Raw genomic sequence first — 14823 nt, 5'->3', positions numbered from 1 at the left:
GAAAGTTTGTTTAAGGTCAACATTCTCCCCCCACTCCCATCCCCTTTCAACTGATTGCCAGGGGAGCTGCAGCTCAAGTTTTAGGGTCCAGCAATGTCACATTCACAGTCCTCCTAAAGTTTGCAAAGTCCCCCAGGGGAAAAAAAAAGGGAAGTCAGGACCTGATCATTCTAATGTGTGAAGAAAACCCAGACAAACATAGAACTTGATGTTGATTTTATACAGGGGTGAAAGTAAGGCAGTACGGGCTGATACAGTGTACCGGTAAAAAGTTGCCGCCTGTACCAGCCCTTACCGCTGACTCTAAAGCGCTGCCGCAGCAAAAGGACCCAGCTTAGAGCACTGCCACAGCAGCGCTTTAACGTCCCTGCCCCTTTTGCCCCCCCGGCCACTGACAGCCAGAGCCCCAGGTCCTTTAAATCGCTGCTGGAGCCCTGGATGGAGCGGGAGAGCTGGCTAGGGGACGCTGACACCCCGCAGCCCCACCCCTTCCACCCGAGGCCCGCCCCTTCCGGGGAGGGGGCCAAAGCTGCCCCCCCCCACATACCAGTAAGAGAGAAATTTTATTTTTACCCCTGATTTTATATATCACAAAGAGCAGTAAAGGATATACATGATTTTGGGATTTGGCTTGGTTTACAATTCAGTCTTCATGCCTCTTCTTATTAGGTTGCCATCATAGCACTACCAAAGCTTGTATTCCCCTGCAAATATTGTTAGGTAAATTGTGGCTTCCCAAACATTTGATTGAATGAGAGGCTAACAACAACAACAACAACAAAAAATGAAACAAGACAAAACAAAAACAAACAAAAAATCCCCTGCCACAACTCTGTACTACTGAATGTTTGTTTATTAAGTTGCCATTTCTCAATGCTAGGATTTAAACAGCTTCATCTTGAACTTAAATTTCATGGAGATCAACAGAATTATTTGTGGGGTTCCCTACTGCAATTTGGCTGCACCTAGTTTTCTGTAAGGTGAAGTTAACAGGACAATAGTACACTGGAAAGGCTATTTTCAAAACTGAAAAAATAAAACTGCAATATTTTAAAATTAAAATCTTAGATTCTGCAGAGTACAGAAAGAGCCTAAAACTGAGGAATCAAACAACCCTATTGTTTTCTGCTGCCCTCCCTTACGTCTTGATGGCCACTAAGATGTAATGCTATTTAACTATCCCAATGACAAGATCAGTTAAATTGTGCAATATTACATAACCGTAAAGATCTCCAGGGACAGCTCTGAGACTCTTTCTATGGTGGAGGAAAATGAAGACATAATATATTATGACTACTATAGCACCAACTCTTATCAGAACTGTACAGACTTCTGCATCAAAGCTGCATTATGTACACTGTTTACACACTAAAGGAGGGACAAGTTCAGTTTTTCCTAATGCTTTCTTTTTAAAGGCAGATAAAAGTCACCAAAGGTCCCGTTTAGAAAGGCAAACAGAAGGTCACTGTATGCTTACTGCATAACAAGTTAGTATTGCACATATCTTTCAGGATAAACAATTAGTGAAAATCAGCTTTGAAATCTCTTATGTACCACAGTATGTTTTGAAATTAAGTAATCAAACACTTTTTGCTCTGTATGTTTATAATGGTGCCGCAACAGAATTCAAAACTCTTCATTCTAATTTTCTCCCTTCTTCCCTTTGCTAACATCTCTTTACACTAAATGTGGACTATTCCCTGGTCTCTCTTCCTTCACTCCCTTCTCACTGTGCATGGTCACTAGACATACAGCACTAAGAATCTCTTCCTTTCCAGAAAACGGCCCAAATGACCCAAATAAATACTCCCACTATCCCCGCACCTAGTAACAATGTTTGTTCTGCACGCCTATAAGGTACCTACTCAGTGAAGGCACAGATATCAGTATAAACTCAGTAAGACTGCACAAATCAGTTGTTGCTTGGACTGCCCTGAAGAAAAACGTGTATGTTGGGAACGTAGTCCTGTGACTGATTGCACAAGTAGTGCTTAGCTAGTTCTTATACACACTTTTATCCTGTTTTACACAAATGCTATCACAGAACTGCAAAGAGCTCCACGCTGATAATGTAAAACCTCACCGATAGTTCAGAAATCAGAAGGACACAGTTCCCAAGTTAAGTGCTGCCTCAAAACCTCCTAAAACCTTCACATTCCAAACCCACTTCCATAACAGATTTTTTTATGCAGTAATTAGATAACTGCAAACTGTCACATTTTTCAGATTTACACATACAATAAAAGTTATTCTTAATAAATGCAACAGCAATATGATGTAAGCAATGAACTGCAGATACCACCTATCCACACGATAGGATCTTCTGAGTTTAGCAAAGCCCCTTACAAAAATATAAGAATTTCTTATAGTGCTGTTTGTGCAGGTCTAGACAGTCTTCAATATCTGAAAGCTAAAGCCATTGTGAAAGGGATTCAAAATATTAAATATATTTCATTAAAAGAACACCCTAAAAAGTTATATAAAACTTTATATAGTTATATAAAAGCTCTGGAGCTATGTACTGATACAAGGCACGCTAGCAGGCAGAAAACTAGCTACAACATTTCTGCTCCCCATAATATCACAAAGGTCTAAGCCCCAGACGTTCCTTTATGGTATCTCTTAGGCCAGATCTACACTAGGAAATCAGGTAGGTATAACTACATTGCTCAGAGGTTTGAAAAATCCAAACCCCTGAGTGACGCAGTTAAACCAACCTAACCCCCAGTTTAGACAGCGCTAAATCATATAGCTACTGCTTCTTGGGGAGGTGGTATACCTACGCTGACAGAAGAAGCCTGTCAAGTGTAGACCTGCCCTTAGCATCCAGAGCTTTATCCACAACTACATGGAGAAATCTTCAGTTATAGGACAGATTATATGGGTTATAAATATTCATAAATCTGAACAAGTTATATATCTTTAGTCATTTTTTTGAGAATGAAACGTCTTTGGCATACATGCCATTGGTCACAATAATGGGACTAAAATATGATACTGTTTATAGTCTGAATAGCAGGATACTGAGTTAACATTTACATCCCTGTAAGATGATCTAAACCATTTTTGTTATGTAAATAAGATGATACAAGACAATATTTCCCCCACAGTAATTTATAAAATTCCAACTTCTGCTGTATGTTGGCTTTGAGACTATTCATACTGCAAGGATAAACTGCCTAGTCACTATGCCTTAACAGTAGGTGGAAACTTTCCATTCTGAAAACACATAAAAGACTGGGGACAAGCAGATGATAAAAAATACCCAAGCTTGATATACCTGTGTAGATGCATTCTATACAGCAAGTTTCTTACTTCTTCCAAGCAAAGGTGTTGATGCTAGAGGATGAATGTGAAAATCTAACCACTGATTTAATATTTCTCAAATATTTTAATTACACTGTCAGATACTATTATAAAACAAAACTATCTAAATAATCAACTCCTTCTTTACTTACAGATTCATAGATTAGAATGGTCACTTCTGGCCTTGGAATCATTTAATCTGGATACCACGGGCCACAGAACTTCCACAAAATAATTCCTTTTGAATTCAGCCGATCTTTTAGAAAAACATCTAAACTTGATTTTAAAATTACCAGTGACAGAGAATCCACCATGACCCTTGGTAAATTCTTCTAATGGTTAATTACCCTTACTGTTAAAAATTTTCACCTTATTTCCAGTCTGAATTTGTCTAGCTTCAACTTCCAGCCATTGGATTGTATTATACCTTTCTCTGCTAGACTGATGAGCCCCTTTATCAAATATTTTGTTCCCCATGCAGGTATAGACTGTGATCAAGTCACCCCTTAACCTTTTCTTTGTTAAACTAAATAGATTGAGCTCCTTTATCACTATAACTAAGGCTAAGATTTTGTCATGGATATTTTTACTCAAAATCATGGACAGGTCACAGGCAATAAAGAAAAATTCACGGAAGCCCGTGACCTGTCCCTGACTTTTACTAAAAATATCTATGATAAAATGAGAAGGGGCTGGGCAGTGGTGGGGTGGCTGAGAGCTCTGGGGCCCCCACCACCCATGGGGGCTCAGAGCTCCAGGTCCCCCTGTCCCTCCGTGGTGGCAAGGAGCTTCAGGGTCCCTCTCCCATCCCCAATGGTGGGGAGTTGCAGGGATCACTCTGCCGCTGTCGCCGCCACGGCCGGGGACTGCAGAGGTCCCCCTGCCCTGCTGGCCAGGGAGCTGCGGCGGTCCCCCTGTCGCCCGCGAGGTACCCGTCGCCCACAGAGGCCAGGAGCTGCAGGGTACCCTCGCAGCCCATGGTGGCTTAGAGCTTGGGGGCCAGCTGCCTCAGGATATCTCACAGCTGCCCGTCCTGCGGGAAGCAGCGAAACCCTGAAGCTCCCAGCTACCGGGCCTGAAGTCATGGAAGTCTTTGGAAGTCACGGATTCCATGATTTCCGCGACCTCCATGACAAAATCATAGCCTTAACTATAAGGCATGTTTTCTAACGCAGTAAAAGCTGTTTTATCCGGCACTTCACCAACTGAAAAGCTCTATAAACCGGCATTTCTGATCTTCACTGAAATTCCCGTTTATAGTCCAGTTGGTGTGGGGCCAGCAGGGGGTTGGGGCGTGGGAGGGGGTGCGGTGCACGGGCTCTGGGAGGGACTTTGGGTGCAGGAGGGGGCTTGGGGCATGGGAGGGTCTGCGGGGTGCTGGATTCGGGGGTCACTCACCTGGGGCGGCTCCCTGCAAGTGGCTCCTAGGTGGAGATGCGGCAGGCAGCTCTGTGCGCTGCCCCTGCCCTGCCTTGAGGATTAGCTCCGCAGCTCCCACTGGCTGAGAATCGCGGCCAATGGGAACTGCGGGGACGGCACCTGTGGGCGGAGGCAGCGCACAGAGTCGCCTGGCGTGCCTAATGAACCCCAAATCATTTTCATCCTTATCCTGGTTTAAAAACCCCTGTGTGGACTCTCTTATTTTGGTTGAAGAGCGGCTTATTTCAGGTTAGTTTACACCAAGTCCCAAATCAATTTAAGCTATTTCTTTCTGTAGACATGGCCTAACTTACAACAGCCATTTCTTGTCAACCTTCTCCAAGTAGTCCTCAGTGTCAACCTTCCTCTCAGTACAGGAATGGAACTTGTAACTCCCTCCACAGCCATCCCATGCATCAACCAGGATATGGAAGAATAGAAGCTAGTGTAACTAGTACCCTAATGATCACTGCCTCTTGCAAACAAAGAGGATTTTGGTATGTGGAACACATAAAGCCTTCATTAATTTAAGGGGTCCTGAGAGTACTTCCAGACTTTGGAAAAGGGAGAAGAGAACTACTGCCATAGCCATCACTCAGAAACTTTTCAAAGCTGAAGCTCTGAAATTATCACTACTATGAACTTCCACATGACTATTACTTCTACATTCCATCTCACATTAACCTTAGGTTTTGGCTAAACAGCAACAAAAAAATTGTTGCACCCCTTTTTCCACTCCTGTTATTAGGGAGGGGACCTACTTTATTACAAGTCCACAAAACACATAGTGCAGTTTTTGGTGTAGTTGGTTAACAACAATTAGGGTTGGCAGAATTTGATTTTTATTTTTTTATAATTTCAACAGATAAGGTCAATATTTTTTTAAGTATTTTTTTTTTATTTTTACTGATTTAAAATTGCACAAAATTATGTGTTTAAGCATTTGTTCCTGATTTTTATTCATTTAAATTTTCAGAGTAGCGGGAAATTATCAGGAGAAGTCAGACGATAATTATTTAATATCAGTACATGCTGAGATTCAAAAAGGTAAAACCTTATAGACATTAAAACACAAACTGTCAACAGCCAATGTCAAAATATACCAGGTAAATATCCCTAAATCAAACTCTAATAAGTTCTCAAGCAGCACTTTTCTTACTATGCCTATCTGTAAATTTTGATTATTACTGACAAATATTTTTTCATCAGTTTCTGTACAGTGAAACAGATGTTTACTGATAACAATCTACCGTAATCCTTCCAAGCCTAACAATAATTAAGTACAGACTGGAGAGGGAAGGTGGAAAAGCAGCTCTGTGCTGGACTTTCCTTCCCAGTAATGTTACAGCAGCTATTTGTATATCTCTGTTTGAAAGCAGAGTGAAGAATTTTACTCTCATATTTTTCAAACAGACTAACTGAGCTTTGGCACTTTTTCTCCCATACAGCTCATCATGGATGACTATTTATAAAATGTTTATTATATTAACAAAGAATTATTTTCCCAGCAACTCATTTTTATCCTTAAAAAATACTTGCCATGGCTCCAAGATAATAAAAGTAGTTGGCAAAAATATAATGTTGTCTTTATAGACAGTAATATAATCTAACTATTAGAGTAGTTTATAAGTATTAGCATAGAACATCATCTCATCTTTCAAATTATTAGGGTGATGATCTCCCATAATTTACCCACCTTCCCCCTATGAGAATGTACTGCTGAATCGTTGTCTCTTTAAGAATCTGAAGTTAACAAACTTCTGTTGTGTTACAGATTTACAGTCACTGCAGCTTTATCCAGTTCACCTTAAACAGGAGCCAGGCAAGTTGCTAATATGAGATTCAGAGCATATTGCAACTAAGTTCAGTAACAGCTCTGTACTGGAAGTAACATTTATAACTGGTATTGCAGCGCTGCCTCCATTACCCAGAAACAGCAGGAAAAGGACAACAAATCATTACTCAAACTCAAGGGGGGAAATGCAGATAGAAAATCCAGCTCCCACTGAGGCACCTGTGGATTCATAATTCACTAGATTATAATTTTAAAATGTGAAAAACAAGACTATTACCGATGGCAAAGTCCACAGGTACGTTTTTATCAGCACTGAACTAATTATGCACACTTACCGGGCAAAATAGCCTGGTCTCCGCTCCTTCTTCTCCTCCTTAGTCTCCATGGTATACAGTGAAAAGTGCCAGGTGAGTGTTTGGGGTTTGTTGCTCTTTTTCGCAGTGCCTCATACCCATGTATAGTCCCCCTGTATTTATCATTTAAAAACAAAAAAGAAGTTCATAAATCAAAATGTCAATAACTTCTGCAGCAATTTACAGTGCGGAGATAACATGCATAGCCCCATGACAAATGGCAGTAAACTTTAACCAGTGAAAACATGTCACATGATACAGACCTATTGTACCAAAAACACAAGACAATGAATATGGTTGGGCAAGTCACTGCAGAAAAATCATATCTGAGATTTGTTTGTTTTTGTTTTTTAATGAGGGAGAATCAGAGGGAATCTGAAGAGATTTTGATATGAAAATCAGTGACAGCATTTACAGTGGCATACTACAGGGGATTAATTCAAAGAGCTGTAACAATGTCTTAGCAGCTTGTAAATATTTTATCCTTTACAGATTTGTAAATTGGTTGTATATACCAAAAAAGCCCACACTTCTTTTGTTTCCCAGTTGTGACCATAATGGTCCCAAACTGCCGAGATATCCTATAATATGAGAAGCAAAAATCTGAAATAATAATTTAAATTGCATTTACTGAAAAATGCTGACAAAAGCAACAAAAAAAACAAAAAGTTTGAGTAGGGGCCCACTGACAATTCAACTTGAAATAGTAAAAAGCAATCTGTTTTCTCTGTAACAGCACAGGTATTTTTTTGTCATGCCTCATTAAACCAATATGGAAAATCACAAATAAAGATGGCACAGGTTGAACCTCTCTAGTCCAGCCCCCTCGGGACCTGACTGGTGCCAAACCAAAGAATTTGCTGAACCACAGGAGGTCAATGCGGAGTTCCAGTGGGTCTCCATAGGCATGGGAAGTAGGGGTATGGGAGGTGCTGCAGCACCCCCCAGGCTTTGCGCCCAGCATAGCCTCCCACTCAGGGGCCCTGCTGCCACCCGGGGTCCCGGCCACTGGCCCCCTGCCTGGGGGCTCCAATGACAGCCCCAGGTCCCAGCTGCCAGCCCCTCGCCCAGGGTCCCAGCCGCTAGCCCCAGGTCCTCACCCTCCCTCCTGGAGCTTGAACACCACAACTCAGCTGTTCACAGCGCTCCGAAAGTGCTGGGAGGAAGGAGGAGGAGTTGGGGCCACCAGCGCGCAAGAGGTGCGGGGTTAAGGGGGCACAGGGGACAGCTTGGCACTGGTGGATGCTCCACACCCACTGATTTTTCCCCGTGGGTGTGCCAGCCCCGGAGCACCCACGGAGTCAGCGCCTATGCCAGACCACGGATGTTGCTGGACCAGGGAGTGCAGGATTAGAGAGGTTCAACCTGTACGCTGCTTGCAGATGAATTGTAGCCACCTTGAACAAGGAACCAGTGACTTTTCTGGGCTGTATGAGAAATGAAAAATACACCTAAAGAAGGTCAAGATAACATCCAAAGTTTTAAACTATTGCAGATTAGCATATCAGTTTTGGCTAGATATCTGTTTATGGCATTATGCATTGGAATCACAGCTTCTTTACACAATGCAGGACCAAGGCCCTTTTAAGCCAGAGGGTAGGATTTTCAAACGGGCTCTGCACTAGAGCTGGGCAAAATATTAATTGGAGCAGGGACTCAAACACAGGTGTCCTCCCCTCCGCCTGACTGCCAGGCTATAGTATAGAGTCATTCTCAATGAATATTTAATTATTTACACAAAATGGAACTGCTTCTACAAAAGAGGTTCAGAGACACCTATCCCAGACTAGCTAACAAATAGCTTCGTGGTTAGGGCATTCCCCTGTGACATGGGAGGCCTGGATTTAAATCCCTGTTCCAGACTTGGAACGTGAACCTGTGTCTTCCACATCCAAACTGAGTGCCCTAATTACTAAGCTCTTAGATATGCGGGAGGCCATACACTGCTACTCAGCACTGGTCTAAAGCTGCTCCCGCTGAAGTTAATGATAGGACAATGCCATGCGTTTTTGAAAATCCCCATCAAAGCATCTCTGGAGCAACTCTTTTTCCAAGAGGCTATTCTGTTGGACATGCGCTCACTTTCTCACACAAACATACACAGATGGAAGTAGTAATTTAATTGGGAGTAACTTTCCCGCAGTAGATTAGATTTTAAGGCCAGAAGGGACAATTAGATCATCTAAGTAGTCTGATTTCCTGTATAACACAGGCCGCAGAATATCATCCAGTTACTCCTGCATTGAGCCCAATAACTTGGGTTTAGCTAAAGCACATCTTCTATCAAGAGATGGAGAATCCACCACTCCCCTTAATAATGGGAGACATACAAATGATTTGCCATGTAAGCAACAGAAAATTTACCCCTTAGCATAATCTGTTCCCACCAGTTTTGTTTCTGCATTAAAATCACACTCTTCAAACTAGCAGTCATCTATCAAAGTAAATGTATCCAAAAGAGGTCAACTTGACTGAAATACCAAAGAAGAAGATATTTGGTAGCTTGTAATATTATATTCTATCAAAATATTTGGCATAATTTTCCCATCCCCATATAATGAGCACTGAACATCACCAGCCCATGTTCCTCAACATGTACTGCATCAGAATGCACTTTCTATTCTTACAAACTCTTTGTGGTTAACTGAACATATTCCAAATTAAAATCTTCTTTCTATACAGTTATCTTATGCAGTGGTCATCATTGCAGTCTGCTAACAGCAATCATTATAAATCCTAAATTGAATTAGCTAGATTAGACAGATTTACCATTTTAAAAAATGCTGAAAAATCCCGATCAAAAGTGCTCTGCAAACGAAAATGTTGCAAAGTCTTCAGTAGGATACTAGGATCTTTGTGACAGTAGCATAGGAAAAACACCATAACATGCCATTCTGTCCCAGATACTTATGGCCCAATTATGCAAGATGCTGAGTGCCTCCTGAAAAATTAGGAGCACCCTTGCATCCAGCCACTTTGGGAGGCCCTGAACAGCTTTCAGAATTAAGTCCTAAATACTTAGATGTTTAAATGTAAGGAAATAACAGTCAGGTTTTTTTGCTTGTGCTATATTTAGAGTCAAGCCTGCACTTGGAGGTCAAGTACCATCTATCTAGTAAATTTCAAGACATTCAAGTGCAAAAGGAGCCTCTTCTTCTCTAACTTTGTCTACACAACAGGTAGTAAAAACAATTATATTCTGTGCAGTGTCACGTAGTAAAGCTACACATGAGACTGCAAGTCCAGAGGCTACAATTTGCTTCCCATTTCAGCTCCGTACAACACAAACAAAAGAAGCAGAGTGTATCCCTTCGGGCAACTTCAAAATCAAGACTAAATACAATAAAAGTGCAGTATTCTATTCAGGATAAATGGACTACCCTGAAAATGGGAACATAACATATAACGTGGAGATGATGTAAGGGCATTCAGATAAAATTGAGGAATTCTTAAAAGAGAAGAAAAGTGTCTGTTATTTTTTGTCTTATTGTACTGAGAGGGAAATAATGAGTTCATCTCAAGCATTGTTAGGAATTGGCCCGATCAGTGAAAGTTCACATATAACTGACTTCATATTGTTTAAGTTCTACGTCTATTGTTTTGTTTAGTTTTAAATCTTAGCTCACTTTCTCAGAAAGAAATTTCTGAGAACAAAATACTAATGCATCTTAAAGGTATGTTGTAAGGTTAAAATTTGTACTTAACAAAAATTCCTTCTTAATGTTACTAAAGAAACAGAGTTTTTAAACTCTATTTTAAAAATATTTTTTAAAAATCCAATTTAGTTTTCACCATTTATGTTTGGAGTTTTTGCGCTTCACTTGAACAAGGAAAACGAAGTAGGCGAGAGGTTCTGAAATTTTTTCATAGCACAAATAGCGATATTGTCTCATGGACCATCTCCTATCATGACCATATAGCACCCTACAGTAATTACTAACAAAAAACAATAGCTGGGAAAGAAAAGCTTCAATTTCTGGTTCTCATGCACTAGTTCAATGCTGCAATGATTTGGTTACAAACACTACCGGGGAATGTTTAGTGCTAAATAATACACATTTTTACTTGAAATTTTAAAACATATGAAAATTCTTAAATCAATTTTTATAACTTTTATTAAATAAAGAAACCCCATATTTTCCACTCTAATGGATAGTGTCCCTTCAATACTGTCAGAAAAGAGATTAGATTAATTTAGGTTAGGACAGATATTTAAAAATCCACCTCTTGTAGTAACCAGATAAGGATTGGATCATGAAACTTCTATGGAGGTCCAAAGATAATATTTTTATTAGGGAGAAAGATACTCAGATTCCCAAATACTGCCAGCATGGCCCAGGCTCAAAAACACAAGCATGACGGAGCTGAATCGGTCTTTATAGGTATTTCAGATTCAGTGTTATTTCCCACTAAAATGCACTTTTCAATAGATGGGAGAAAATTTCTATTTAATGACTCTGATGATGCTAGGGTTTTTTTGCTTTTTGTTTTGTTTTGTTTTGTTTTTTGGACACAATTTTCTAAAGAGGGAAGATCTGACTGAATGACATACATTTGATATCAAGATGAATTATTGCTAAACTCCATGTTGAGAACAATTAAATCAGTGTTAAATAACATAGCCAAATAAAATATAAACCAATATGAAATATTTAAAACTATACTATAAATTTGGGTTAGTTATGTGTTTAGCCTTCTTGCTTTCAATTTATTTTCTTAATATATAAGTAGTCCTCTAACCCCTTTTCATTGATAACTTTGAACTGAGTCTCAGGGACTCTTATTTTCTTCCTTCTTTTAACCTCTCAGTCTGTCTAGATGAACTAATTGATTTTAAACAACAAATTAATTAAACATTAAGAATGTTATTTGTGTTCCAAGTCATTTGTTTTCTTTAAAGAAATCTGTTTGGTGCCACTAGTGTAACAACCTATAATCACTTTTTGATTGGCTGTGCAGCAGTAGTTCTCAAGCATCAAGTACTATTTCTCTGAGCTGTGCACATTGCTGATGATATATTCAACAATATGAGTACGTAGATGAGCATGAATCAGATTCTGGTATTTTGATATAAACCAAAAGGGGTACTCCTCAATGGTGTTGTAAGTGCTGGTGGATCACAGGGGCCGTTTCAACAACAACAACGTGGGATGGTCAGGAAAGGTGAATGACATGCACACCTTTTGGAACACAGGTCTGTTCGGAAAGATGCGAGCAGGGACTTTCTTTCCAGACTGCAAAACAACCACTGATGCTGTCGAAATGCCAATCGTGGATCTGGGAGATCCAGCCTACCGCTTGCTCCCATGGCTCATGAAGCCTATACAGGCATCCTGGACAGCAGTAAGGACCAGTTCAACCATAGGCTGATTAAGTGCAGAATGGTGGTGGAATGTACCTTTGGACGTTTAAAAGGTTGCTGGCGTTGTTTGCTTATTAGGTTAGACCTCAGTGAAAGCAATATCCCCATTGCTATTGATGCCTGCTGTGTGCTCCATAATCTCTGTAAAACAAAGGGAGAAAAGTTTCCACCAGGATGGAGGATTGAGGCAGATCACCTGTTAGCCAATTTTGAGCAGCCAGACATCAGGGCAATAAGAAGAGCACATCAAGGAGCTCTGCGTCTCTCTGAGGCTTTGAAAACCAGTTTTAACAATAAGCCAGAATAATGTGACCCTTATCTGTGTTGTTCCTTACCAAACTGTCCCCTCCATTGCATTTTCTCCCCTGTAAACTCCACTCCCACCAACCACCGTGTGTTGAATGAATAAAGAGTCTTTTCTCCTCAATCCATAAAGTTTTATTATGCACACAAACACACAGAGACAGCAAAGGAAAGTAAGATAACTTTGGGCAAAGGGCTGATAACTCTATAGGCGGGGCGGGGAGAAACAAGGAAAGTTTGCTTATAGGTGCACTGCAATAACAATCAAAGGTGTGGGAATGGGCACCTTCTGGTTCTTGTAACCTCCCCTGGTGTTGAGTGCAAGGGATACATGACTTTTCCCCCACTCTCCCGCCTCATAGGATGTGTAGGGGAGGAGGATGTAGAACTGGACGATGATGACAGCAGGTTCAATATAGGCTGCAGAGGGACTCTAGCATCCAGCTGCCTTTCTTGCCTCAACATGTCTGATTGCTCCTTCATAATCTGCAGCATCCCTTTCTGTGTGGCATGCTCCTGTTCCCTGCATGGTCTCCTGTCCTCCCTGTCCATGTCCAGCTTCTCGGATAGTGTAATCCTCCATGCTCTGAGCTCCTTCTTGTCACTCTCAGAGGTGCGCATTAACTCATTGAACATGTCCTCTTGAGTCTTCTTTTTCTGCCTTCTAATCTAGGAAAGTCTCTGTCCCGGTATGGAGGATGCGCCGACAGACAAAGTTTCAGCTGCAAGGAATCAAAGCAAAACGGTAGCATTGACAGTGCATACATTGTTTCTGGTGCAAGATTAATTTTTTTTTATTAAAAAAACACCCCTCAATACATTTCACTGCAACCCACAATGTAATCACAACCGCTGACTATTGCAAGAGTCTGTTTGCTGCTCCAGCCATGGTGAGTAAGGCCACGAGGCATGGGTGAGAGGTCTTGTGCTGTTGCTTTTGTGAAGACATCCTTGGGATCACAGGTTGGAACTTGAGAAAAGCCCCCTTTCCCCTAGCAACCTGAATGGTGCTTGAGGACAGGCACCAGTGTAAAGCCTCCCCCCAGTAGATTGATTTTTAGAAAAGTAGCACCAAGGGGTGAGGGGAGGGAGACAAACAGGAAGCCGTCACTCCCCCCCCTTTTTTTTTAATACAATGCTGCTTGCAATACATGGTGATCCCTTCCAACCACAACCATGGCAGTTTGGGAAAGCGTGGTTGTGTGACCCAGATTTCACCAAACGGGGGCAGATTACTTGTTGAAGCGTTTGCAGTTTAAGGGCTAGCAGTGAAAATTTCCCATTTCCCTTAGGTGACCCTATGTGATATCACTCTCCTGCGGGTAACAGAGGCGGCACGAGAGCAGATTCTGCAAGTGTCTGGGTATAGCCCTGGTTCTTATGCTGCATGCTGCAATGATGCCAACAGAGTTAATACTGGAGTGGCGCGAGAAAGTGTCCTACCAGGACGAAATAAGGCAGCCCTTTCCAGAAACCTTCTGCAAAGGATTGCAGAGTACCTCCATGAAAGCTTCCTAGAGATCTCCATGGAGGATTCCCAGGCGATCCCTGTGCAGATAAACAGTCTTTTTTTGGAGAGCACCCTCTGCATAGTTGGAGTGGCAACCAATACCCTCTACATCTTCTTTTTTGTTCAGATTAAACATAAAAAATAGTAGCATGTAACCTCTACAGTTTGAATGGAAATGTGTACTCACCAGAGGCGCCTTCCCCACCATCACGCTGTGTTGCCAACTGGTCCTGTGAAGGGATGGGCTCCAGAGTTAAAAACAATTCTTGGTTTGCCGTGCATTCTCCTCCTCCTCAACAATGTCCTCCTCATTGTTGCTCGAGGTCTCCCGGGGCTCCTGCGAGGTATCCATGGCGAATTTTGGGGTAGTGGTGAGGTCACCGCCGAGAATCACATGCAGTTCCTCATAAAAGCAGCAGGATTATGGGGCAGAACCAGAATGACTGTTCGCCTTCCTTGCCTTCTGGTACACTTGCCAAAGCTCCTTTATTTTCACGCGGCACTGCTGCATGTCTCTGGTTTAGCCCTTTTCCCCCATTATGCCCCATGCAATCTTGGCATAAATGTCAGCATTTCATCTGCTGGATCAGAGCTCTTCCTGCACAGACTCTTCTCCCAACACAGCAATAAGATCCACCACCTCCTGTATATGCCATGCTAGAGCACATTTGCGGCCTTGAGTCTCCAAGATCAGCTATGCTGGTGAACTTGCCACGCAGATCAAGCAGAAAATGAAAATTCAATAGTTCCCGGGGCTTTAACAAGGGAGCAGCTG

The 14823-nt window shown here is 41.6% G+C and overlaps 1 protein-coding gene across 10 annotated transcripts in view; it reads right to left on the bottom strand.

Moving 5' to 3' along the window:
- NCOA7 (nuclear receptor coactivator 7) overlaps positions 1-14823 on the bottom strand; it is a 167496-nt gene that overhangs the window by 121274 nt on the left and 31399 nt on the right. For 7 of the 10 annotated variants that reach the window (XM_073337228.2, XM_073337227.2, XM_073337221.2 and 4 more), the window contains exon 2: positions 6856-6986. In XM_073337228.2, coding sequence (XP_073193329.1) covers positions 6856-6905 — 50 coding nt within the window. In that variant the 5' untranslated portion in view covers positions 6906-6986. Of the gene's footprint in view, positions 1-6855; positions 6987-12271; positions 12377-14823 lie in introns of all 10 variants that reach the window. The other 3 variants (XM_073337224.2, XM_073337223.2, XM_073337222.2) reach the window with 1 other exon arrangement.

Source organism: Lepidochelys kempii, chromosome 3, assembly GCF_965140285.1.
Source record: "Lepidochelys kempii isolate rLepKem1 chromosome 3, rLepKem1.hap1, whole genome shotgun sequence".
Taxonomy (NCBI): domain Eukaryota; kingdom Metazoa; phylum Chordata; order Testudines; family Cheloniidae; genus Lepidochelys; species Lepidochelys kempii.
This window is presented reverse-complemented; position numbering and strand designations above follow the sequence as displayed.